At 47.2% G+C, this 25530-nt stretch overlaps 3 protein-coding genes across 8 annotated transcripts in view; all 3 read left to right on the top strand.

Moving 5' to 3' along the window:
- actn1 (actinin, alpha 1) overlaps nucleotides 1-6705 on the top strand; it is a 34236-nt gene extending 27531 nt beyond the window's left edge. Inside the window, exons 14-22 of one of the 3 annotated variants that reach the window (XM_084684648.1) lie at nucleotides 62-202; nucleotides 306-488; nucleotides 938-1072; nucleotides 1481-1660; nucleotides 1798-1944; nucleotides 3665-3745; nucleotides 4385-4450; nucleotides 4857-5015; nucleotides 6112-6705. In XM_084684648.1, coding sequence (XP_084540774.1) covers nucleotides 62-202; nucleotides 306-488; nucleotides 938-1072; nucleotides 1481-1660; nucleotides 1798-1944; nucleotides 3665-3745; nucleotides 4385-4450; nucleotides 4857-5015; nucleotides 6112-6270 — 1251 coding nt within the window. In that variant the 3' untranslated portion in view covers nucleotides 6271-6705. The remainder of the gene's footprint in view (nucleotides 1-61; nucleotides 203-305; nucleotides 489-937; nucleotides 1073-1480; nucleotides 1661-1797; nucleotides 1945-3664; nucleotides 3746-4384; nucleotides 4451-4856; nucleotides 5016-6111) is intronic. The other 2 variants (XM_084684646.1, XM_084684647.1) reach the window with 2 other exon arrangements.
- A 323-nt stretch (nucleotides 6706-7028) lies between these two features.
- cox16 (cytochrome c oxidase assembly factor COX16) lies at nucleotides 7029-10578 on the top strand. The gene is made up of 4 exons (XM_084673553.1): nucleotides 7029-7176; nucleotides 7399-7476; nucleotides 9688-9756; nucleotides 10054-10578. Exons 1-4 carry the CDS (start codon nucleotides 7117-7119, stop codon nucleotides 10165-10167), a joined length of 321 nt encoding a protein of 106 aa, XP_084529679.1. The 5' UTR covers nucleotides 7029-7116; the 3' UTR covers nucleotides 10168-10578.
- A 7349-nt stretch (nucleotides 10579-17927) lies between these two features.
- Nucleotides 17928-25530, top strand: part of slc8a3 (solute carrier family 8 member 3) — a 61063-nt gene continuing 53460 nt past the window's right edge. For all 4 annotated transcript variants that reach the window (XM_084684649.1, XM_084684651.1, XM_084684652.1 and 1 more), the window contains exons 1-2: nucleotides 17928-18736; nucleotides 22547-24414. In XM_084684649.1, the coding sequence (XP_084540775.1) occupies nucleotides 22634-24414 (1781 nt within the window). In that variant the 5' untranslated portion in view covers nucleotides 17928-18736; nucleotides 22547-22633. The remainder of the gene's footprint in view (nucleotides 18737-22546; nucleotides 24415-25530) is intronic.

Consider the following 25530-nt stretch of genomic DNA (forward strand, 5'->3'; position numbering starts at 1 on the left):
CCATCGTGATGCGGTGGTCCCTACCCACAATGCCCTGCTCCCTTGCCCTCCTGTGAAACAGCGAACCGAGAAGCTGCTGGAGACAATCGATCAGCTGTACCTGGAGTTTGCCAAGCGAGCGGCGCCGTTCAACAACTGGATGGAGGGCGCCATGGAGGACCTGCAGGACACCTTCATCGTCCATACCATCGAGGAGATCCAGGTCAGCACCAGAGAGGGGGGGCTTTGACGTGTGTGTGTTTTGGATGCTCGTGTGTGTGTGTGTGGTTTGACTGTGTGTGTTTGCACGTGTGTGTGTGTTTCAGGGGCTGAGCACCGCCCATGAGCAGTTCAAAGCCACTCTGCCCGAGGCGGACAAGGAGAGACAGGCTATCCTGGGGATCCACAACGAGATCGCTAAAATCGTCCAGACCTACCATGTGAACATGTCTGGCACCAACCCCTACACTGCCATCAACCCCCAGGAGATCAACACCAAGTGGGACAAGGTCAACTCCACAACCACAAACACATCACACTATAAGTAGCAGATGCTTTCACCTCGTAAAGGACTTAAAATCCATTCATTCATTGTAAAGTTCATTTGTAAACTTCACATTTTTGAGCTGACTCAATGATATATTCATGCTGTATTCTGCAGGACCCTGGCTCTTACACTGTACTTCCCAAATGTCATGGCTTCACGTTTATATTTTAGTCTTCTACCAGACTATTTTACTAAGTCAAATACTTAGAGTAGCCAAATTATTGTAAACCTGACATTTTAAACTTCAGATTATGACCAACTCTGGAGTGATTCGCGGGAAACTTCACATTGTTGTGCGGGTTCACTATAAACATCGACGAGACGTTAAATTGTAAACGTAACATTTCTGAGGTTTCTCTGTAAACTTGACACCTTCTTCGTATGTTGTTGACTTGTCCGTCCCCTCCTCAGGTCAGACAGCTGGTTCCTCAGAGAGACCAGGCCCTGATCGAGGAGCACGCTCGCCAGCAGAACAACGAGCGGCTGCGCCGACAGTTCGCCAACCAGGCCAACGTCATCGGACCCTGGATCCAGACCAAGATGGAGGTTAGTTGATGACTGTGGATGTCCCGGGTTCCTCTGAGCCCACAGGGTGGTAGCAGTCAAGGGCGCCACAAGGAATTCTGGGCCTCTTTTGTTTGATTATCAATTGGGATCCTTCAAACTGGAAGCCTAGCAACCCTAGCAATGTACACTCAAGGACTCTTTCAGCTGTCACATGGCTCCCTCTGTTTGGTGTAGTTGAGTTGGATGCCTCCCCCCTCTCCTTGTGGGCACGTGTTGTATCGTCTTGTCATGTGGGCTACTCCTCTGGTCCTTCTCCTGCCAGGCTTCCTACCTACCTTCCACACATAGAACCACCCAGCACCCTCTGTGGGTCTCCAACCAGTCCTTTCCTTCCTTCCGTCCACCCGTAAACATAACCCAACTTTCCCCCCTCGTGTGTCTCTGAAGGAGATCGGCCACATCTCCATCGAGATGCACGGCACCCTGGAGGACCAGCTGTCTCACCTGCGTCAGTACGAGAAGAGCATCATCAACTACAAGCCAAAGATCGACCAGCTGGAGGGAGACCACCAATTGATCCAGGAGGCGCTCATCTTCGACAACAAGCACACCAACTACACCATGGAGGTAGGACCACGACGACAACAGTCAACAGCAGAAACCTTGACTTTCCATAACCCCGTTTGCTTTATTTGTATTTTTTTGCGTGCGTGCGTGTGGGGGACATTCTCACGTTTTTCATCCTCCCCGTTTCCCCCCCGCAGCACATCCGCGTGGGCTGGGAGCAGCTGCTGACCACCATCGCCCGCACCATCAACGAGATTGAGAACCAGATCCTGACCCGCGACGCCAAGGGCATCAGCCAGGAGCAGATGAACGAGTTCCGGGCTTCTTTCAACCACTTCGACAGGGTGAGTGTCCTGAGAGGGGCGGGGCGGGGGGATGGGGGATGGGGGACGACGGTGTCCTGGGACTGTGAGGGAGGGGTGGAAAAATTAGGCAGGAGTGGGGGCACCTTGAGGGTTAGGAGGAGAGGAGATATAGACAGTGTCACTCGTATCTACGCAGTAGGTGCGAAAGGGGCTCATTTGTGACACAGATACACACATCCACAAGTGTGTTCTTTACACCTGTAGGGACCAGCAGCAAAGCAAGGTGGTTGAGGTGAGAACAAGTATCTGGAAGTTGTGCTGTTGACTGTTTAATACTGACCCTGGAGTGTTTAACCATAGGTGCAACCCCGAACTTAACCATGGAGTGTGGCTTGTTTACATTATGTTTTTCTGTAACACTCAACACGTGAATGAAAGAGCTCATTCAGAGGAATGAACAGTTGTGCTTACAGAAAATCAAAAAGAAAATACATTTACAATATGGTGGTTTCTAGATTGAAATGTACTTTAATACATTTACTTAGATTAGCAAAGGCATATATTCCTTTGAAAAGGAGCAGAACTCAAATGTCTCTTGCTGTGGTAGCTAACTTCTGCCCTCAGCTCCCCCAACTACCAGGAGAGTAGTGTTTACAACAAGGCCCCAGAGTGTTGGGAACACCACCAATTATGGATGAGTGTTATAAAGCCTTAACTCTTTCGCTCCTCCTCCTTTCCTCTCTCTCTCTCTCTCTCTGGAGAGAGAGGAGAGAGCCTCCACCTCAGCCATACACCCACAGCTCTGCTCCTGGCTAACCAAAAGCCCTAGCAAAACTAGGGGGGTCTGGGGGCATGTTCCCCCAGAAGACATGTTTGAAAATATCCTTTTAAATAGTGTCCTCTAGTGGGTTTTAGGAAGAGAAATGAACACATTTAGATTTAAAATATGAAGGAAAAAAAAAAATATGTATATTATTATTATTATTTGTATTTGGGAGGGCTAATTAAACTTTAAGGGGTTCCAGCCCCCCCAAAATAGGGCTAGATACGCCCATGCCCTGGAGGTTTCTCTCTGACACCGTCAGATAGGAATCGTGATCAGAAGGGTCTTTAGGTTCAGGGAAAGTTCCTAAAAGGGAAATGTAATCTAGTGTTTTAAACAGTAATATCCAGTGAACTCCGTGTTACACTAACAACCAGCGATTAATACATGCCCAACCAAGCTAATGTATTATGTTAACATCCAGTGAAGCTAATGTATTATGTTAATGTCCAGTGAAGCTCATGTATTAAATTGAAGTACAGTGAAGCTAATGTATGAAATGAAAGTCCAGTGAAGCTAATGTATTATAATAATAACCAGTTAAGTTAATGTATGTATGATATTAATATCCAGTGAAGGCAGTGAATGCTGTATTTACACATGAAGGTGTGATTAACCCCTTCACTGCCCAGTGTTCTGCCTGCCACCTGCACATTAACACCTCTGAATGTCCCAGCACAGCAGTGCTGCCACCTTGTCACCTGCCAGGTGCTAATGACGATGCACTGTGTTCTTTGTTGTTCTGTCTCCCCTGCATGCCTCCTCCCTCCTTCTCTCCGTCCCTCCCTCCCTTCCTCCTTCCCCCTCCCTCCGCATGACACACTCCCCCCCCCCCCCTCCAACCACCCACGCTCCCTGCCCACCTCACTGCCCCCCTCCTTCACTGTCACACCCCGTGCGCTGCATGGCCCGCGTCTGGACACCCCCACCCCCCAGGACCACTCGGGCACTCTGGGTGCAGAGGAGTTCAAGGCCTGCCTGATCAGCCTGGGTTTCGATATCGCCAACGATGCACAGGTACTGACAGTGACCTCACGCCACGGCGAGCAAAGTGTTAACCCTGTTTATTTCTTCCTTTTTTTTTCTTTTTTTCTTTTTTTCTTTGTTCCGTGCTTTTTTTCCATACCTCCATCCTCTACATCCCTGCTCCTGTCTCTCTCCTCCTCTACCTCTCTCCCTCTTTATACCTCCCTCCTCTTCTCCCTACCTCCCCCTCTTCCACATCCTCCTCTCCCTCCTCCCCCTCTTCAACCTCCTCTCCCTCATCCTCTCTCTCCTCCTCGCCCTCCTTCTCCCCTCCCCCTTCCTCCTCTTCTCCCTCATCCTCTCTCTCCTCCTCCTCTCTCTCCTCCTCACCCTCTCATCTCCTCCTCTCCTCCCTGCTCCTGTCTCTCTCCTCCTCTACCTCTCTCCCTCTTTATACCTCCCTCCTCTTCTCCCTACCTCCCCCTCTTCCACCTCCTCCTCTCCCTCCTCCCCCTCTTCAACCTCCTCTCCCTCATCCTCTCTCTCCTCCTCGCCCTCCTTCTCCCCTCCCCCTTCCTCCTCTTCTCCCTCATCCTCTCTCTCCTCCTCCTCTCTCTCCTCCTCACCCTCTCATCTCCTCCTCTCCCTCCATCCTGCGTGCCTACATGTCTCGGTTGCTGATCCGTATAGAAGAGAACAGGAATGATGGAGGCCGAAGACTTCAAAACCTGCCTTATCTCCATGGGTTACCACCTGGTAAAACCTAGATTGTGCACCTCTCCAGCGCTCTCACCAGTCACTGGACAGTCTGTTATCGAGGGCTCATGGAGATCTTCGATCCTGTGAACACTCAGAGAACAATGGTGTCTAACTCTGTGAAGAAACTAGAAATGAATGTATATTAAAGAATGTGTCATGAAACTTGATATATAATAATATAATGTTAATTGAAAACGGTGTGTGGAAACCGAGAACAGAAAGTTGATACAAAGGGGTTTCTCTTATCTGGTTATTAATAAAGGACACATTAAAGGGTGCATGTGCATGTTCTAGATTCATATCTGTGCTGTATACTTGCAGTGTGGTTTCTCTGGTTGCTTTAGCGATAGTTTCCATGGTGACGGGAGTTTCACGGTCCCATGCGTGTGTGTGTCACCTCCAGGGCGAGGCAGAGTTCTCTCGCATCATGAGCATCGTGGACCCCAACCGACTGGGCCTCATCTCCTTCCAGGCCTTCATCGACTTCATGTCCAGAGAGACTGCCGACACAGACACTGCCGACCAGGTCATGGCCTCCTTCAAGGTCCTGGCAGGGGACAAGGTAGGCTTGTTTGATAAGAAAGAAAAACCGAACGTGAAATCTGATGCAGAATACCTTAAAGGGGTCATTGATTTCAGAAGCGAATTTAGCTTGTCACAGTTGAATAACGACAGTTCAGTGGGTAAAAATGAACATACAGTGAACCACAAAGTCCATTCACACCTCTTTCCTATGCAAATCTCACAATTACAAAATGTAGCTGTAAAACGGTAGGTTTTGAAAAAGCCACCAAACTGTCGTCAGTTCGGTGGCTCCACCTTTTTTGGCTGTTGTCTGTACCTTTTGTCAAGCCCCCAAATTTGCTACGCGCTGCTCTGTGTACTTCCACAGAATTACAAAGAAGAACGTTTTTCTAGCATATTGAGAATGGACTACGGTGGTAAATGCAGTGTTTGCAGATGCATGTTTGTCCAGATCAATTTTTCAGCAAGATGGCTAGAGCTAACTGAAGCTGAGTTGAATCACGATAGTTTGTTTGCTAAGCTTAAGTGCTTAAGTGCTAACGTTACCCACCTAAGTCGTCCCCGTTTCCTTCGACAACAGACATGGAAACAACTAACGTTGTCATTTCAAATTATATCTAGTATATCTGTTGAAAACAGTGTTGTGTAGACACAATAGATTTATTTGTACGTTTTTATTTCAAGTCTCCACCTTTCATGTTTCAGTGAGTGTTGACGGCCGTGTTGTTTCTTCACTCTGCAGCTTCACTCGTTGTAAACCAACCAATCAGGGTGCAGCTCATCTATATATGCATAAGCATACCATAAAAGGAGAAGACACTTTGTTTCATTATAGGGTTATTTCACAGGGTGCATAGAACCGCACCCGGGACAACCCAACTAATGTTAGATACCCTTTTCGGAGACGTTAAGGAACAGTGTGAAATACCCCAAAAACCCAGTCAATCACCTCTTTAAAACACAATGTGTAATTGAACCATGGTGTATGGGGCTGTCAGGCTATTTTTAGCTGCAACTATCAGCGCCACAGCTCACAGTCAGTCGAACCTCAAAAGTTGCATGCACATATCATGCACAAAGCTAATTCGTATCACTTTCTCCGTCCTCACCATGACATCACTTCCTGTTACCAGAGCTACATCCTGGCTGACGAGCTGCGTAGGGAGCTGCCTCCTGACCAGGCGGAGTACTGCATCGCCCGCATGGCGCCCTACACCGGACCAGACGCCATCCCCGGAGCCCTGGACTACATGTCCTTCTCCACAGCACTGTATGGAGAGAGTGACCTCTGAGGCCCTGCTCTGACCCCTGACCTGGGCACCGCCAGCCAACCTGCTCTGAACACCGCAGATCCTCCACCACCACCCCCCCACCCCCCCTGCAGCCCTCAGCGCTGAAACAATTTTTGTACGTCCCTGGCCTTATCTTTTATTTTTTGTCATACTCCTCTGTGCGCTCCCTCGTTCCTCAACTCCCCCCTCCAGCCCTCCTTCCGCTCCTCCCTCACTTTTTGTGTCTGTTGTTTTTGCTTTATCATGCAATGCAGCAACCCTCCAGGTTTACAAAGAGGGAGAGAAATGTTTTCTGTTTTATTTTCTTGTTGTCATTGTTTTCTTCATAAAATGAATAAAGTTAACATATTTTATTATACAGAACTAAAAGGTATTTTTCTTCACCCGTATGAAAAAAAATGAAACAAAAATTGAAATAAAGAAAATTGCAATACTTTTTCCTCTAACTTACTGTGTTGGCTATCAACAACCTCAGCTATATGAATCCCAAACTATGAACTCACATTACATGAGCCTTTGGTCAGTGGCATGGTCGGCAGTTATGATAGACACGCTGTCAAAAGACCATGCCCCATAAGGTAGAATTATACACACATGAAATACGTAAACTAACGTTCAATGTTCTCAGTCTCAATTTTGAGGAAAAAATGTTCTGTATTTGAGACAGTAGTCAACTATCTCAGTATATTGCAGTCCACAATTTTTCACACTTCATTCGCACTTTTATTTTGAAGGATTGCTGAAAGCGCGGACGTCTTACGAATGACGTAAAATGTAAGCGTCAGAAGGTTAGCTAGTAAACCACATAACATTGATGTTGTAGAATGTCAGGTTGGCTAAAGCAACATGTTTACCTTAAAGGCACTTAAAAAAAACAAGACAGTCAGATATGGTGTTCCAATGCTCGTAAGTAATTTGTTAGATAAATGTAATATACAACTTCATCCTAGTTTTGTTTAGTATTGTTGCGTTAGCTGACCGCTACAAAGCTAGCAGGTACTGTAGCTATGTAGATAGCTTCAATATGTTATATGGCTTCAGCAATAGATAGTTCTTATTTACAGTCTTGTTACAGTCTCTCAATTTCTTTATGAAAGTAAACGCAGGTCTATGCATTCTGTCTTGAAGTTGCTTATAGTTGGAGGTTCTTTCGGACTCAAGGAGTTTACACAGATCCGGTATGATGCCCAGAAGATAAGGAAGAAGGTAAAGTGAAAGATGTCAATACCACAATCCGGGTCGTTGGGAAAAATATTTTCATAATCACGTTTTTGAGAGACTTTCCCACAGGGATCAACCTGATGACTTATTAAGTGCACCATTGCTCCCCGTAGTGGTAAAATAAGGAACTGCACTAGTAGATCAGTCACGATTCAAGGTGCGGGGAAATCCTTTTTATAAATAGCACAGAAGCACAACAGCAGCCGTAGGGCTTGCCTCAACTCTCGTATAACTCAAATCAACTGTAAACAATAAACGCAATAGTCATACAGGGCTACAGTGTTATCTTATGGTACTACTGGCCTACTTCTGTTATAATGTCAATATTACTGTATCGCTCTGCCTTTTTCTTAGCTTGTCTGTCGTGGTGGTAGTGTAAGATAGGAAGATCATTAGGCTATAGGTTTACCTTCCCTATAGCCTTGCACCTCAGCTTGTCAAGTTTTCTTCCAAAGAAGGCCGGGAAGTCACTGTTCTGTGCAATCTTACAGTGACAAATGCCCATGCATGTCATCTGGGTGGGTGCCAGATGGCTGGACTTCTCTTCTTATTACTGTCAGTATGAGCTGGCAGTGGAGCGCGGGGGCCATCTTGCCCCAGGCCCTGTGCCTTGTCTGGTCAGGGCAGCTGCCCCCTCCCCCTCCCCCTCATTCTCCCTCTTAACCTCATCATTTAGACACAGCTTCCTTAGTGTGTGTGATGGGTGCATGTGTGAGTGTGTGTGGTGAGTGTGTGTGGCTCAGTGTGAGTGTGCAACACAATAGTGTGTTAATGTGCTTGTTTGTGTGTTGCGTTTGGTTGGATAAATAAATCACACAGGCAAGGACTAAACAGCCATTGAGGCGTGTCCATGTTATGAAAACAAGTCCCTCTGCTCCCTGCTTGACTCTATTATCTAAGCAAATTCAGTTTGTTCCCCTCTGCGATTGACCCTCTTTTAAGTCGCTATCTGAGGACTGAGTCACTCCATGACCCAGTTCCAGTTGGTCCTCCGTGATTCAGTGTAGCCCCTAGATGAGGATGAGGTCTTGCTCAGGGTCCTGGCTCCTGTCCTCCCCCACACTGGACTGGCTCCCTATGGCCGCTCTGACAAGGTTCTTCCTACTTCTGACAAAATGTGCGTTTGCAATGGGCTTGACGGAGCATATATTTGAGGGACTGCGAGGCGGACCTAGGCGCGTTAGTGAATTTGGGTCATGTTTGACCTCAGCCTTCCCCAGCCACCTAGCTGCCTGCTGGCCTGCACCGTGCTGTGTGCTCTGGGGTCCCTCCCCAGACTCACTGGGGTCTCTGAAGATACCACACTCCCAGGGGCTTTGGGGGAGGAAATGTTACGCGTCTGTCAAACCGCTCTGTTTTCTTCATGAAAATGTTGCTTTACTCTGTAACCCAATATTCTCCTCTACTTCCCAACCTGTTTGATACTGTCTGGCCTATATCAACCAGAATCATTTACAGAGGGCTAACAGGGCAGGTGTCTGGCCTCTGTAGGCAGTGCATTTTGCTAGGCTGGTGAGAGTTGGGCTGCTTATCCCTGCCATGCCACATTATAGGTCTGACTAGCCAGCTAAGTCTTTCTTATGAAGATGCTATAATTTATACATGACAGAAGTTCATGTATTCATGAGGAGCTATGGTGGGCCCTCTCATTCTCCAACCAGCCTCCTCACCCCTTCTTACAGAAGTTGAGGTCTGTGTGATCCTTATACTGTAGTCTACCCTGTGTGTGTCCTTGTGTGTCTTTGTCCTTATGTGTGTGCGTGTATGTGTGCGTCTGTGTGCATCTGTGTGCGTCTGTGTGTGTCTGTGTGTGAGAGTCTGCCTGTGTGTGTGTGTGTGTGTGTGTGTGTATGTATCCGTGTCTGCCTGTGTGTGTGTGTGTGTGTGTGTGTGTGTGTGTGTGTGTACTGCAAAGGCAGCTCGGGTCCAAGACGGATTCGAGACACCGCAAAGACTGCGGCTTGTATTTTGTTTTGTTCCATTTTAATTTATTTGTATTACTTTTATCACTTGTATTACTGTTTTGATTATTATTGATTTTATGTAAAGCACATTGAGCTGCAATTCTTGTGTGAAATGTGCTTTATAAATAAAGTCTTCTTCTTCTTCTTCTTCTTATTACGTGTGTGTGTGTGAGTCTGTGTGTGTGTTTGTCTGTGTTTGTGTTCTAACAGGCCTCTGTTCTCTCTTTCCCAGCTGGACCCTTCACTGGAGGCTAAAGTGAACACCCAGAAGCAGTCTGTCATTCTGGAGGAGGAGTACGAGGTACAACACAGGAAAGGAGGAGGGAGAGATGGGGGAGAGAGGAGTAGAAGGGCGAGATGGAGAGAGAAGGTTGGAAAGAAAGAGGTGGAGGAGGGAGAGGTGAAGGAGAGAGGAGAGAGATGGATGAGGAGGAAGGAGTGTGAGGTATAGATGGCGGTTTGACAGCAGGAGCCTGGACTAATCATGGCCTGTGCTGTGTCTCTACTACACAGCCGGTTTTAGCCTCGTTCTCTCAGTCAAATCTGGTTCCTAGTCTTGTTCTCATGGTCAATGCTGGTTCCGTGTCTAACCTTTCAGAAGATGAAGGCTCTGAACTTGGAGGAGTGGAAGAACATCCGTGGCCCTCGTCCCTGGGAGGACTCCCGGGAGTACCAGGAGCAGCAGAGAGCCAGGCAGAGCCGGCAAGCTTGACGCCCGGAGCGGGCCCGCCCCCAGCCTGCCTCATGAGACCGTCAGGAGCAGAGCACGCTGGCCCACTTCAGACAGCCGCCACAAGGACCCCCGCTGGGGGAGGGCTCTTCCTGTGTCCCTGTGTGAAGTGTGGCAGCCTTGCTGGTAATGAGTTGTGAATTAGGGGATCAGTGGGGTTGCAGAGACTGTTTTTTTTCTTTCTTTTAAAGGATGTTCAATAACATCATATGTTTTGGTTCTTTGTGCACAGAAGACATTATAGACCCACTGTGGGTCTGGGTTGGCCGAGTGTCCAACAGCCATGGAATCTGTTCACCAGTAGGTGGCAGAGTTGTGCATTAGTGCGTGTGGCGTCACTTCACTGTAAGAATGGGACTACCTATAATACCATAATAAAAGAATAATGGCTGATTTTTGTTGTTGTCATTTTTTAACTTTTGTCATTTATCAAGAGACAGAAAGAAAAGGAGAAAAAATAAATCATAAAATGTGTTACCGGTGGATAGCTGAGCGTTATACCTGTCCTCTGTAAAGGTTATAGAATGATGGCGTGGGCGCTGCCTTCAGCACTCTGCATGCGTGTCTCAACCCCTGTGTGCATTTCTGCTTTTCATTGACTTCTTTTTTGTACGTCCTCACTGCACCTCTGAGAAATTGATTTATTTAAAGCACTCATTTTATCCTCATTGGTTATGAGGTTTTCCATGGTGATTTGTTGAGCAAACGACCCCACACACTGCATTTCTAGACGTTTCTGAACATACAATCAGTCTCTGCTGTTATTGCCTTTCCACGGCATGGCATTGGGGCAGATTTACTGGTGTAGTTAAGTCAGTACATAGTATTACCTTGTGTTTCTTGCTTTGCAATAAGAAAGTTTATAACCCAACCTCAAAGGCAAAGCCAACGTCTGAAACTATGTCTATCCTCCTAAGGGACAATTTGATTTGTCAGGAGGATAATTATCATGGTGATGAGCAGATTAGTGTAGCCTGCTGTATCTGAGGATTACGTTTCAGACACGGGTTCAACATGTCACAGTCCACCTCAAGGGTGATGTCATTGTTCGTGATTGGTTGAAAGAACTCTCAATTCAATCCTCACTAATCCACTTTAATAACAGTGTTCTATTACGGAGCGTTATATCACCACCAATAACTGAAAACCATGGAATTGTGTTATATTTGTTGGAGAGTGACATGATTAAGGCTTTGTTTTCTGGACCAAACCTAAATATAGAGGATCAAATATGAAAAACAACCAACCTGTAATCCAAGTGAGTCACTCACACACATGTACGCACAAGGCAGACACCGCACAGTCAGTCCCTGCTGTTATTTAATTCACTTGAGCGTCAAACACGCTTCGGAAAAGTTGACCTTTTCTCCTAAGTAATACGTTTGCGAAAGAGCACTTTGACCGTTTGATACCGCCTGACTGCAGACGTCCGTGACTGACAGAGGGCATGTGGGGGCGGGACGCATGGCGACCACCTGGAGCAGCACAGGAAGTGATGACGAGACTTCCTCTGATCCATCCGGACGCGGGTTCTGCTCTGTCAGCGATGCTTTAAAGAGGAACATCTTGATATTGTCGTATGTAGTTTCAGGTCCAGGCTCAAGTAAACAAGACCGTGGTTTTGCTTGTCTATTCTCAGCGCGGTCGCATCCCTGCAGCTGCTGCAGCCGTGCCTCTCCTGGATGGAGGCCTGGCGTTCAGGTGTGGGGGCTTTTCCTGGCCTTGTATGGAGCTTTGCCCTAATCCTGTTTTCTTGCTGTAGAGAATAGACTCCAAGTGGCAATGATGTCAAGCTGTTAACTCCACATCAGGCTAAATCAAATATCCAATTTAAAAGCTTTCAGGAAGTATGGGCACTGACACCCAGGCAGGCTTTTTTTTTTTTTTACCTAACTGACGTCACCAACGCCAGGCGTACTGGGCCCAGTTCCCTCTGGTCTTCCTGGGGAGATCCTTGTGAGGAGACACTCGCTCCAGGCTCCAACAGATCAGGTCTCTCTCAGCCGTCTGACTGTCACTATGTTCAGATGAATCTTACCCAGAAGGACACAGGACGTTCAGATGCTTAAGCAGTTCTTAGACACACACAGATACGATAGGCTTCTTCATGGGTTCTGTTGGTCCAGAGTAGTTATCGGGACAGGCTGGGGCTGATGTCGTAAACGGGCCAACAGGGGGGCACAGCTGGGGGACTAATTTCCAGAGTTCTTATCCATCACGTGCTGTTGAATTTTTCATTTTGAAATGCAAGAAAACTGCATGAAAAATTCAAAGGACAAGGCTAAGAAAAGAGGAAATCAAATTCAATATTTACTATGCTGTTCCCGACCGGGAGAACTAATTAAGTTTGAGAGGGGAGAGCCAAGTTTGTTCTCCTCGTCTGAGCTGCCTGCCAGGTCTAGCACGTGTGCTGAAGCAGAGCTCAGACCACACACCTCCTGCCTGTTCCCTGGCAGATCCACCTGCTTCCTCTCCTGTCAGACAAACACACACACACACACACACTCCAGGCTGTGGCTGTTGCCAAAACACTCACGATTAACAATTCAGAATAATGCACACTAGGTGTTTCGTCAAAAAGCCAGCTCCATCTGCAGTGACACTTTGAACTTTTTCCTTCTCCTTTAATTATTTCATTGTTTTGGTTTTGCGTGTGGGGTAAGAGGTGAGCTTGGAAAATGTTGATAACCTACTTGTCCCCACACAGGCATAGGCGGAAATTCTGGGGGAATATATGATTCCTTGTAGTCAGATATGATATGCGAAAAATATGATTTGTCCCCCCAATAAATCACTGTAAACATAAGGGAATTTAAATAATATGAATAATATAGATTTAACATATTACAGTGTAGGCTATGTGTTACAGCAGTAATTCTGGTGTCCCCCTCAGGAATTGCTCTTGAGAAAATGTCATATAGCCTAATTGTTCCCCCCAAAATTGATAGCAGATTTTCGCCACTGCTCACAGGGCTGAAAGCCAAAGCTATTTTTGTAGACTGGATGGTTTATTAACTTTATTGGATAAACTGCTGGAGTTTGTATCTAGTGGAGGGTAAACGTACGTAAACGCTGTTTACGCTGCTTTTTATTTGTGAAATAGCATTTAGCTATAGATGACCTTTCTAGGCTACTCACATGTAATCAATAATCGTTAATTCATTATTTCCAGCATGGTTTGGGCTGCGTTTCCCGATAACGCATCTTCATTGTTAGGAGAGTTTTCAACGAGCAAAATCCCAGGATAATCGGGCCGATTTCCCCCTTCTGACAATCCTAGGTAATGACCCGATTAGCTTGATGGTCTACAGATTATTTTATCAGATTTTTCCCTTGGTGTGAAGTGTGTTAAGATTGACCGTGTGGGGGGATCAAAACGGTTAAGTCTATGATTTTTTTCCTCATGTTTGTGGTCTCTCACATTTTGAAAATCTTATAAAATTAAAAAAATATTTTAGTGTGTAGCTACACACTAAAATATTTTACCCAGCATAAAATGCATTTAGCAATCTACGACTCCTCTGGAGCGCTCGTTAATCTACGCGCATTTTCAAGAACCTCTTTAGCCACAATGACTTTGAGGAAACGGCCATGCAGTGTAACAAGATCCACCGTACGATGGATTCTAAAATCAATTTAGGTTTACGATGCTTTTGGGAATAGCAGCCCTGACACGCGAATATGTTCGCCTGCGCATGCTCGATTTGCCTTGCAAGCGTGCATTCATCTCCAACAAATCTGCTCGTCCGCTTGCACTGTACACACTGACGATGTAGATTAGAACTACTCAACCTCAGTTTATAACCAACGTGGGTTGGCGGCAACAATCGGTCTCACTCAGAGATGACAAACAAAACTTCTTTAATCCAATCCAATAACTTCTGCGACTTCCTTGTCTTTAACTCCCCCGAAATCAATCTCTTGGAAAAGGAAGTTTCAAATGGTAAATCAAATACTGTTGATATTTCAGTTAGTTGGCTAGCCACAAGTAGGCTACTTTAGTTTGCGAAATGCAGTAACTATTGTAGCCTAATGGCTAGTTCACTAGCTAGGATCCCGACTAGCTGCTTGTGAGTAGGTTACTGAAAATTAGCCGTTTTTTTATCTCCAATATTGACTAATATACTTGTCTATTTATTAAGTAAATATAACTGGCGTGCCAATAAATTATAATTTAAAACATTCAAGGGTGGATCTTTAAAAATATTCATGGGGCGGCAAGAGGGTGGCAGGAGATTTTGAGGGGTGGCACCCCTGGCCATGGCAGAAGTATATATGCTGATTTAATTGCAGTCATATTAATCAATATTTATTTGACTATTTTACTACTGTAGCCAATATTAAAACGTTAGTCAAAAATGCCCAGATTCAGCCCAGAATAATTGACACGGAAACACTTAGATAAACAGGTCCAGGGAGTTTTCAGGCGATCTTTATGAGGATGGATCAATACTTTTCTGCGAAGTCTGTCAATCTTCAGTCGACCACATTCGCCGTCAAACTGTTGTGGAACATCTTAGGTCGCTCAGACACAAGAACAGGAAGGCTATCGGAATTCCGCAGAATTTCAGTCTGAATAACTGCAGAACATGTGAAAAAAATCTGCAGATTTTGTTTGGGCTTGATATTAGAAATTTGCTCTCGCAAATGTCTGACTCTGCAGAGTGGGGAGGGGGGTTGGAGTCATCTAGTGCTGCATTCACTTGCAGTGGGATATTAGAAATTCTCTCTTGCTAATGTCCGATGAGCCACAACTTTTCTTTGTTTTCAAAGCTGCCAGCTGGGGTGGCAAGGCTATTTTTAGGGTGGCAGTTGCCATCCCATGCCACCCCGGTAGATCTGCCCCTGAAAACATTGCTTCACAGAGAGTAAAGAAACAGTCAGGGAAGAGAAAAAGCACAGTGTTGCAGAAAGATAGGAGAGGTCGTTTACTAGTGGTAATTCTTTAGTTGATAATAAAGCCCTAAATATTTTTTGATCCATTGAAGTGGGAAAATTAAGGAAGTGCTCCAAAAACCTTGGATTAATAACCTGATTAATTACCTACACCATGCCTTCCTTTTTAGTAGAATTGCATCAAATACAATTCATTCATACTGACTAACCTCCTTACCTCAGAACTAGTCCTGAGTAGAGAGGACTTCTCTACTATATACTTGCACCCTTTACAGAGAGAACCAAAGAGGAATGACAACAACACAGCCTGATTCTGCAATGAACTGGGAAACAAAGCAAAGAAACAGACGCTCTGTTTCGTTTATGTGGGTGTGTGTGTGTGTGTTTTCTTTTTTGGTTCATTTTTCCATTTCTATAAATAGGCTAACGCTTGGCAGCTGAGAGGGAGTCCACGCAGAACAAATGCCCCCCCTGGCTGTTTCACTTCACTCCCCACATAACGACGCACACACAGCACCCCCGTCACTTCCTCACTGCCCAGGACCGTGCAGGGGCACCATGTTGCCATGGAGACCCGGCTCTGTGGGCAGAGGGTGGGGCAGCAGGGGCTTTCACGCTGGCACACAGCAATCTGAGACCCACGAGGACCGCGGGAAAGATGGAGGGAGGCATGGGTAAACTCTCAAATAAATGGACCTCTTCATCTTTGTCTATCTTTACCGCCCTCTCTCTTTATTTTCCTCTCTGTCTCTTTCTTCACAGTAATACCCTGCCTGAACACATTCAGGATTTGGTGTTGCCAGACTTGACCATCATCCAACCCTGCAAATTCATTCTGGACCAATGCACGGCTAAATGTGTGCTCGACGCCAAGGATCACTGCAGCAGAAAATAAAAATGGCAGTCCAAAGAAACCCTAATCCTCAGCCCATGGAATCATGAAGGGTTCTGGGATGTTCCATCCCTTTGTCTGTCTTCAGTGGGCAGTCTGAGAGTGAGAAGGAAGGACGACATCCGACCATAAAAATACCTCAGGCTTGCTGTTGTGTTGGTGTTTGAATGTGTCAAACACAAACAGGCCAAGACTGTTCAAACCCCAGGCTCCTCCGTCCATGTTGTGCGATGAAATGGTCTGTGTTGTGTGTTGTGACTAGAGATAATCTAACGTGTTTGTTTGGTTATGATGCTGCCAGTAGTGTTCCTGAGGTGATCCTCTCATACTGGCTACCTACAGTACATCAACACCCTGCTCTGTCAACATCCTGTCAACCCTGGAGGGTGTATTATGAAGTGACAACCTTCGCCATGTTTGACCCCCTGGCCACCGGTGCCGTGATTGGCTGGGACTCCTGAAGGGTCCCGTGGTGGATGCAAGACGACTGTTCATCTCGCTAATATTCACAGCATCACTTTGCATCACCTGTCGGCAGTCAGCCAACGTCGCCCACACGTTAGTGAGAGCAGACGCGCCTGCAGTGAGGACCCGCGCTGCTGACCTCGTCCCCTCCACAGTGCCCAGATGGCCGGGAATGAAGTCAACAAGAATCGAACTGGTGAGAGGTGTTATCCAGCTGTCTGCTTAATGTTGAAGATGTAAAGACTCGAGCTACAAACGATCAACATGAGTGGAGAGCTCATAGCGTGTGGCCTGCTGAGAAAATACAAATGACAAAGTGCAAGGGCAGCGTTATTCTGCTCTGGCCTCATCGCAGCGCTCTCCCCCCGCCCTTGCTCCGAGTGCTCTCTTGAATCCCAGACATCTTAATGAAATGGATACAAGCAGCCACCAGCAGCAAGCCGACAGCAGGGAGAAGAGAAACCGAGGAATAGAGAGAATGTGAGTTCTCTCTATAGCTTTACAGAACTAGCGCTTGTCGTCAGTCAGCCCCACACAGACCTAGCTAGCAAATACGGCCTGTGTGGCGATCCAGTGAATAGCTAGCTAGCGCGCCTGGCGTGTTGATTACAAGTATAATCCATTAATCATTGCCTCACGCATGGATGACTTTGATGAGAGAGGCAGGAGCCTGCATTGAATTCCAATCACAGGATGCAGAGCTGTGCAGGTATAGGCTACGGGCCCCAGCAACAATCCTAAAGAGCAAGCAGGCCGTTGCATTCTCTCCCCCCAGTCCCATGCAGTGAAGATAAGGAAACTTCATTAACGTGCCGCCTTTTTTTCCCCTCCATGCTAATGACAGACTCTGTGTCACCACCTCCGGGTGTGCTGAAGAAGAGGAGTAGGAGTGGAGGGCCGGGCATCCGTCCAGATTGGCGCTTCACTGGCCCACTCCGTCCTGTGAATGGATTGTTACTGAATGACATGTTTGATTTAACAAGCATGGCTATCTGAACAAGCTAATTCGATTCCCTAATATATCGCTGAGCTATGCAATTAAAATCGGATCCTAATGATTTTCGTGCTCTGCATAAGATAGACCCTATTTGTCGAACGAATTAGCAATTTCTAGTAAAATATCTGTGTCATTGATGCCATTCCGATTGGTCTCTTACTGAATGGGATAGGTTGATTAATTAATAGGCTAATATGTAGCATATCAATATCTAGGCTTATTAATTGCGTTAAAGTTAACCACTGGTCTAGAAACCGGCAATAGTGATTTATTTATAGACAAAGGCAGTGTTTTTTGTATTAAATGGGGACATTGATGGATGTTTTTTTCCCAATGTTGGATATTGTGTGTTTAATTTGGTCTGTTTGTGATGGGCAAAGCTGGCTTCTTTAGAGGTGTACATGACAGGTTTCTCCCAGCTGATGATGACGTAGACGCGCGTATGTGTCTGAGTGACTTTTGGAGTAGGGGAGGGGGACGTACGGCTTGGGCGCGCGGCATTGCTCATATGATGTTTGAATATACAATTCTTCATCATGGTGATATGTCATCTGTCGTAATTATCAGACATATTTCATATTGAAATGCATCCTCTTATTGGAGCTTAGCTTGCGTGTTTACGATTGCCTGTGCAAAATGGGAAATACTTGGCAAATATATGTGTCATTCCTCTAGCCCTACATATGTGCTAATGACTTGCTTGTGGTCGTAGCCTCGATCATCAACGTCGGTGGTGTTCCTGTGCCATCTGTTTTCCGAAAGGAGTTCTGTGAAAAAGGATCTTTCCTGCATACCAGAAACGGCATCACAGCGTACATCTGCGCTACCGCAGACGGGAGAGGAGGAGGAGAGCGTTGATATTTCGGGGCTTGCGGCTTTTGCATGTATTCAAAGGTTCCGTCTACCAAGGCTGCGACCTCAGAATAGCGACCTCGTCGCCGCTGACAGCGTGGTGACGGATCTACCCATCGGGCAGCAAGATCGGGGTAACAAGACGAGAAGAGGCGGAAAGGCGAGCCATCACTTCTTCGCTCTGACCAAACCGCCGGAACTGAGCAGACTTGGGCACCCGTCTCCGTGTGCGCGGGGAAAACGGTATCAGCTCTGGGGTATTCATTCCACGGGTTGGAACACACGTTTGACTCGGAAGGTGTCGAAAGGACTGATACAAACTGTTTAATTGTAATAAACGTAGCAGGTTGTTAAGATTTTTTCTTTTTTTCAAGAGAAAACAGCTTGCCTGAAAGGGTTTGGGGATATTTTACAGTCGCGATAGACTGCTCTTCGGGAACCAAATCCAGGTAGGCTATATGCGATTGAACACGCATGAGACTCATTCATAGACAAATCAATAACCAATATCGTTGACTAGAGCCTTGTGGGGCCCACGGCAATCAGCGTCTCATTAATAAGGCTATAGCCTATCACTAACGGTGTCAGCCTCTTCATGTGCTGAAGACAATTTTGTTGTCAAATGGCCTGCACAAAAAGGTATAGCTATGGCGTGATATATGAGGAAGAGAAAAAAAGACGGTGGTCGGAAAGGGTTGGTAGAATTCTAACCTTTGGCTTGAAGGAATTCATGTCAAACGTTGTCTGGCTGAGGAAATGCATTAGTCGGTGAGTCAGTCAGTCCATCACTCCAGCCAAGGAGCGAGATGTGCGCCGCTGTAGCAGAGGTGTGCATGGGAGGCTTGAGCTATTAGTACATTCCCCTTGCTGCTATGTGGTAGGCACGCTGATGCACTGAGACTAATCTGTGATGTCGTCGAAAACACAGTAGCCTACATGACAAAAAATAATTAGGACCTTAGAACTTAAGCCCCATAAGAAATTGTTATCCGATAATTACACCTGTCTACACCCCCCCCCCCCTCCACACACACACACACACAAAAGAAGCCTAAAGGCTCTAGAATTAACATGTCTAGGAACCGTCACTATTTTGAACAGTGTTTTTTTCTTATTTCACGGAATGCCTGCAGCAGGTGCGCTCAAGCTGAAGATTGAGGATTTGAACAGCCTATGTCAGAGAATTTGCCCCCCCTGACAACATGTACATACACTTAACCTGCCTGCAGTAAAGCCAGGGCTAGATATTGTGTTTCAGTGTCACTTGCTGTTTTTCCATGTCGGTGTTGTACAGAGGGATTCCCCTCAGGTAATGTACTACCACGGTGTTGGTGTGAGAGAAAATGACTCTAATGATTAATCAGCAACAGCTGATGCTCTCCATGTCGCCTGCTGAGTCCATGTTTACGGGGATCTCAAATGGCCATCTTGTTCAGGGCTCTCCTCCCAAAATAGGGAACGAGAAAGAGATACGTGGGTGTCCGTCTCGATTTCTCAGTTTGCCTAGTTACATCTTGTCATGTGTCTTGCTCGCACTTGCTGCCCGCGTCAGCTTGTAAAAGAAGATTACCAAGCCAACGTTTTTTTAAAGGGAAACCCGGCTAATAAGTGATTTCACAAGATTTTAGTTTAATATAAATGTATTGACCTAAAGACAAATCATTATGCGAGCGTCACAAAACTAATATCAACGTTTCGTGCCAACATGCGTGTTATAGCAAGCGAGGGAGAAGGTGTCACAGGGGTGACAGCGTCGGGTCTTCCTTTTCTTCTGTATCATGTTGCACATTTTGCTCTGTGGTAGGCCTATTTTTTAAACCAACATTGCACATTAGATCCTATGCGATTTCACTACGGATTGAAAAAAAGATGAAATAGAGTCAAAAAACTTGACTTTTGGGCTAATGGAGTTTCAAATTACTGTATTTCTTTGAATATGATATGACTATTTTACCAATGCTGAAACAAGTCTCTCAGTTACAGATAACTAGGCCTTAAAAGGGCAACAAATATCCCACTCACCCTCACTATAAGACTTCAGGCCTGCTTATGATCAGTACTTGAATACAGTGGTTGTTTGTGTTGATATCAGTGAATATGAAACAAATGGAACTTAATTAGATACAGCCTGTTTACATAGACAACCAAGCGAGTTCAGTATGTGTGACTAGAGTATGTAGCCTACTATTGTTCTATGAAGTGTGTCATGCATGGAGACGATGGATGGAGTGAGAGATACCATTGACTTTAGGTACCCTGCTGGTCTATTCCTTATTTTTATTTTTTTTATTCTGTCTGTTGTTTTGGATATTTGCTGTTGGATTGGTTGCAGTGCGCTTGCCTGCGTGCATCGTTACTGTAGTGTATCACTCCTTTCCATGCATAGATGTTCTTCTGCGTCTCTCTTGCACTGCTGACACTTGGAGACCGGAGAACTACTGCCTAGGCCTTCACTACCATGGGGGATGGGGGTGAGGGTAGGTGAGGGGGATACAGAGAGAGGAGGAGGGGGGGAGAGAGAGAGAGTGAAGGGGAGACAGAGAGGGAAAAGGGATGGGAAGAAAGAGAGAGGGGCAGAAAGGAGTGTGGGAGAGACAGAGACAGACAGGAAGAGAGAGAGGAAGTGGGTGAGAGAGAGTGAGAGAATATAGCAGCTCAGCAGTGCTCCCCTGACTTTGAAACAGGCACCAAACCACGGGCCAGTGACTGCCTTGTAGGAGTAAACTCAGACTGGAGAGAAATCACAGCAGTACAAATACTTTTTGCCTTCAGATTCTGTGCTGTTTCTCATTAAGCTACTTTGTCGCTCAATTGCCTTTCAGTCTTGTTTTTGTCTGTTGAGTATTTTGAGTTTGTTCTCTCCGGAATGATGTAGCTGGCAGACTTCTGTCCAGTTTAACATTATATTATATATTATCAGAGTAATAAAATGTTTATCCTAATGAGACAAACTACACGCTTTTATAGACTAAGACAAATTATTCTTTGAATAAGCAATCTCACAACAACAGCTTCCAAGGCTAGTTTTGAGACAGGAAAGGAACAATGGTGCACCACTGTCATAAAAAACATCTGTCGGGTTCTAAACAGAGGGATTGAACTAACTGTGCTTGTATCTTTTTGAAAGAGAGAGGGAGAGAAAGATGATTTTAATTGAGCCTCAACAGCTAGAGGGAGAGGGGCTCTGGGACATGGTGCCGACAGTAGGCCCACACCTGGACTGCCTTATCACCGAGCGATCACAGAGGAGCCAGGATGGAGAGGGCAGACCTTGATAAACGCCTCCCGTTTGCTCTCATAATTGCTCTTTTACTCTTCCAAGTGAGGAGTGGATAACCGTTCCCTGTGTTTCCCATGCCTCGGGCCTATTCTGCCTCCGTCATATTGTCACGATCCATTACATACGACTTAATGAGGGGCTTTAGCCGGTTAGCCTCAGCTTTTATGACAGTCGGACGTTATGTGTGCAGCCCTCGTCAGGCCTTTGAGATGGAGGTGGGACTGTACGTGTGTATTCCGGGTGGTAACATGGATTTAGACAGGGCGTCTGTACGTCACCCCCCTACCTCTCCCCTCCACTGTTTTTGCCAATGCGACATTTTGGACAGTGCTTAGTTTGGCAACATAGCACGTCTGCTGAGAGAGCTGTTTTGGTTTAGAGCAGTGTATTACCCCAGAGATCTCACTCAATTACACTGTAGTTGGGAAAATCCATGTTATTGGTTGAAGTAACTCATACAGTATTTTGAACTCAAAATAAACTTTTACTTTTGGAACGATGCCACGGACCAACAATTCATTCGAAGCAGAACCCACTGTTATCTACAATGTTCAAACAGCAGTTTACAGACCTAAAAATCTCATGCATTTATGAGCATGTGAAAGGGTTTTCCAGTCCACCACTCCTGGAGAACACAAAGGTCTCGTAATTATGCTGCCGTTGTAGTGTGCAGAAGCTCAGCTCATTGATATTCCTGCTAGTAGAAAGCTAATTGGAGCTTAGAACTCTTCCTCTTGGATAGGGAAATTATAGTCAATTCTAGTTCTTGGCGCCAAAACCCAGTTTTTCTTTCTGTGAACTGTGTGGATTTCCGCTAATGACACAGAGAGAACGCACACATTGCTACAAATTACACTCAATAAAAAAAAAGACTCATATCTTGTCTGATTCTTGACATTTTATACCTCACAGCAGCTTTTAGGACGGTTGCTGTTGTGTTCTCAAGCGAGGTGTAACTCTCCATTTCTGTTGTGTCCAGGTGGTGTGTTGAGCCCAAGCACAGCCCAGTGCTGGATCCCAGAGGGACTGCCAGTGTGGTTAGGACCCTTGAGACCCAGGAGGGTGGATGGAGCGATCACGGACGGGGAATCCGGGGACATCCGCCTGCCTCTGGTTGGGGCTGGTGTCTGTGGCAGTAGCCTTCCTGTGCACGGAGGCCCGGACCACTCCGAGCCCAGCGGTGGCCAACCACAATGCCACCTGCAAGGGAAACTCAAAGTGCAACCCGGGGATCATCCTGCCCATCTGGTACCCAGAGGACCCCTCCATGGGGGACAAGATTGCGCGGGTCATCGTCTACTTTGTGGCCATGATCTACATGTTCCTCGGCGTGTCTATCATCGCCGACCGCTTCATGGCGGCCATTGAGGTCATCACCTCCCAGGAGAAAGAGATTGTCATCAAGAGGCCCAACGGGGAGACGACCACCACCACCATCCGGGTGTGGAACGAGACGGTGTCCAACCTCACCCTGATGGCCCTGGGCTCCTCCGCCCCCGAGATCATGCTGTCCGTCATCGAGGTGTGCGGACACGGCTTCGAGGCCGGCCAGCTGGGCCCCGCCACCATCGTGGGAAGCGCGGCCTTCAACATGTTCGTCATCATCGGCCTGTGTGTGTCCGTCATCCCCGACGGGGAGACGCGCAAGATCAAGCACCTGCGGGTGTTCTTCGTCACGGCGGGCTGGAGCATCTTCGCCTACATCTGGCTCTACATGATCCTGGCCGTGTTCTCGCCCAACGTGGTGCAGATCTGGGAGGGCCTGGTGACGCTCTCCTTCTTCCCCATCTGCGTGGTCCTGGCCTGGGTGGCCGACCGCCGGCTGCTGTTCTACAAGTTCATGCGCAAGAAGTACCGCGCCGACAAGCACCGAGGCGTCATCATCGAGACCGAGGGCGACCGCTCCAAGGGCATCGAGATGGACGGCAAGATGGCCAACTCGCATTTCGCCGACGGCGGCGCCACCAGCAACCTGATGGGCCTGATCGAGGGCAAGGAGGTGGACGAGTCCCGCCGCGACATGATCCGCATCCTCAAGGACCTGAAGCAGAAGCACCCGGAGAAGGAGCTGGACCAGCTGGTGGAGATGGCCAACTACTACGCCCTGTCCCACCAGCAGAAGAGCCGCGCCTTCTACCGCATCCAGGCCACGCGCATGATGACGGGCGCCGGCAACATCCTGAAGAAGCACGTGGCGGAGCAGGCCAAGAGGAGCGCCAGCGTCCAGGAGGTCCACGTGGAGGAGCCCGAGGAGTACGTGTCTCGCATCGCCTTCGACCCCGCCGTCTACCAGTGCCTGGAGAACTGTGGGGCCGCCCTGCTGACCCTGGTCAGGAAGGGCGGGGACATCTCCAAGACCATCTACGTGGACTACAAGACGGAGGACGGCTCGGCCAACGCGGGGGCCGACTACGAGTTCACCGAGGGCACGGTGGTGTTCAAAGCGGGCGAGGTGGTGAAGGACATCAGCGTCGGCATCATCGACGACGACATCTTCGAGGAGGACGAGCACTTCTTCGTGCGCCTCAGCAACGTGCGCGTCCTGGAGGCCGAGGACGAGCTGCTGTCCCCCAACAGCCTCCCGTACCCCCGGGCCATGCTGGGGTGTTCCCCCGTGGCCACCGTCACCATCCTGGACGACGACCACGCCGGCATCTTCACCTTCGAGAGCGACTCGGCGCACGTGAGCGAGAGCGTGGGCGTCATGGAGGTGAAGGTGCTGAGGACTTCCGGGGCGCGTGGGACCGTCATCGTGCCCTTTCGCTCGGTGGAAGGACTGGCCAAGGGAGGAGGTGAGGACTTTGAAGACATCTACGGAGAGCTGGAGTTCAAAAACGATGAGACCTGGTAAGAGAATACTTCTTTATTGATTGTTCCGGTCCGATTGATTGCTGTGATCTCTGGGATGCCTTATGTAAGCTGTGTTGATTGTGTGGGAGCTGGCTGCGTGCTGTGTTCATTTATCTGCCTGGTTTTTAATCACACCAAGGTCTTGAGTTTTTTTAAGTGTCTTTTAGGTGTCATAAATAATGGATCTTCTATGCTTGTCTGCTGAGGCACTGTTGATAGATGAGGTTTGTTTTCGAATAGAAACTGGATGATGTTGACCTTGCCTTAAATCCTAAAATGATACTCTATGGATTCACAAACTTTTTGTCTGCTTCTTTGCCTTTTCAAAACCTGTAAAGGTGAGTTACCTCAATATCTGTGCTGTTCAGGTGCAGGTGGTTACATCTGGATTAATTGAGAGCCCTGCCTTATCAGAGATAGTCGGAGAAAGTCCTCTTGGTCTAAAGGATGTTTGGGTCATTAGATTAATGATTGAATATGCCACATGCGATGATGTTTCCAAACGTCACCGTTGGACTATCACGAGGACATTGTCCTCTTGCACATTTGGGAAAGAGGACTGTGCTTTTGTTATTTCCTGTAAACAACTAGCTTACAGGTTGAATCCGAATTGAATATCCTACATATAAGGTGATCTGTTTTTGCTTTTTGAATCGTGCTTTAGTGATGCACTGACATTGCCACAATGCATGACAGTAACGTCGGGGTAAAAAAACACAGATTGGAGAACATTTCCACCCTCTGGATAACTGAAGTCACACGCACGCAAGAACACACTCGCCCCCACTCCTCTTCTGTTTGCTCAAGAGAGATTCTGCACACATCAAGCCGTTCTGACAGTGATTCAGTGTTTCTGGCGTCATGCAATAGGGATTCAACTTTTGGAATTCGTCACACCTTTGTGGAAACCTCGAGTGTCCCCCCCTCTCCTCCCCCAAACCCCGGCCCCCTCCCCCAGCCCCCCCCCCCCCCCTCACGTTTCTAATCCCCTCCACTTTAGTTGTCACCGTCGCTGAAGCTCTGGTTCCTGGGCCACACTGTGTGTTTGCGCTTCTGCAGAACTCCCAGGTGCAGGAGGCTGCAGGAGGAAGTCGCAGGAACACTTGGGTGTGC

Source organism: Hypomesus nipponensis, chromosome 3 (assembly GCF_054491055.1).
Source record: "Hypomesus nipponensis isolate SF chromosome 3, ASM5449105v1, whole genome shotgun sequence".
Lineage (NCBI taxonomy): Eukaryota > Metazoa > Chordata > Actinopteri > Osmeriformes > Osmeridae > Hypomesus > Hypomesus nipponensis.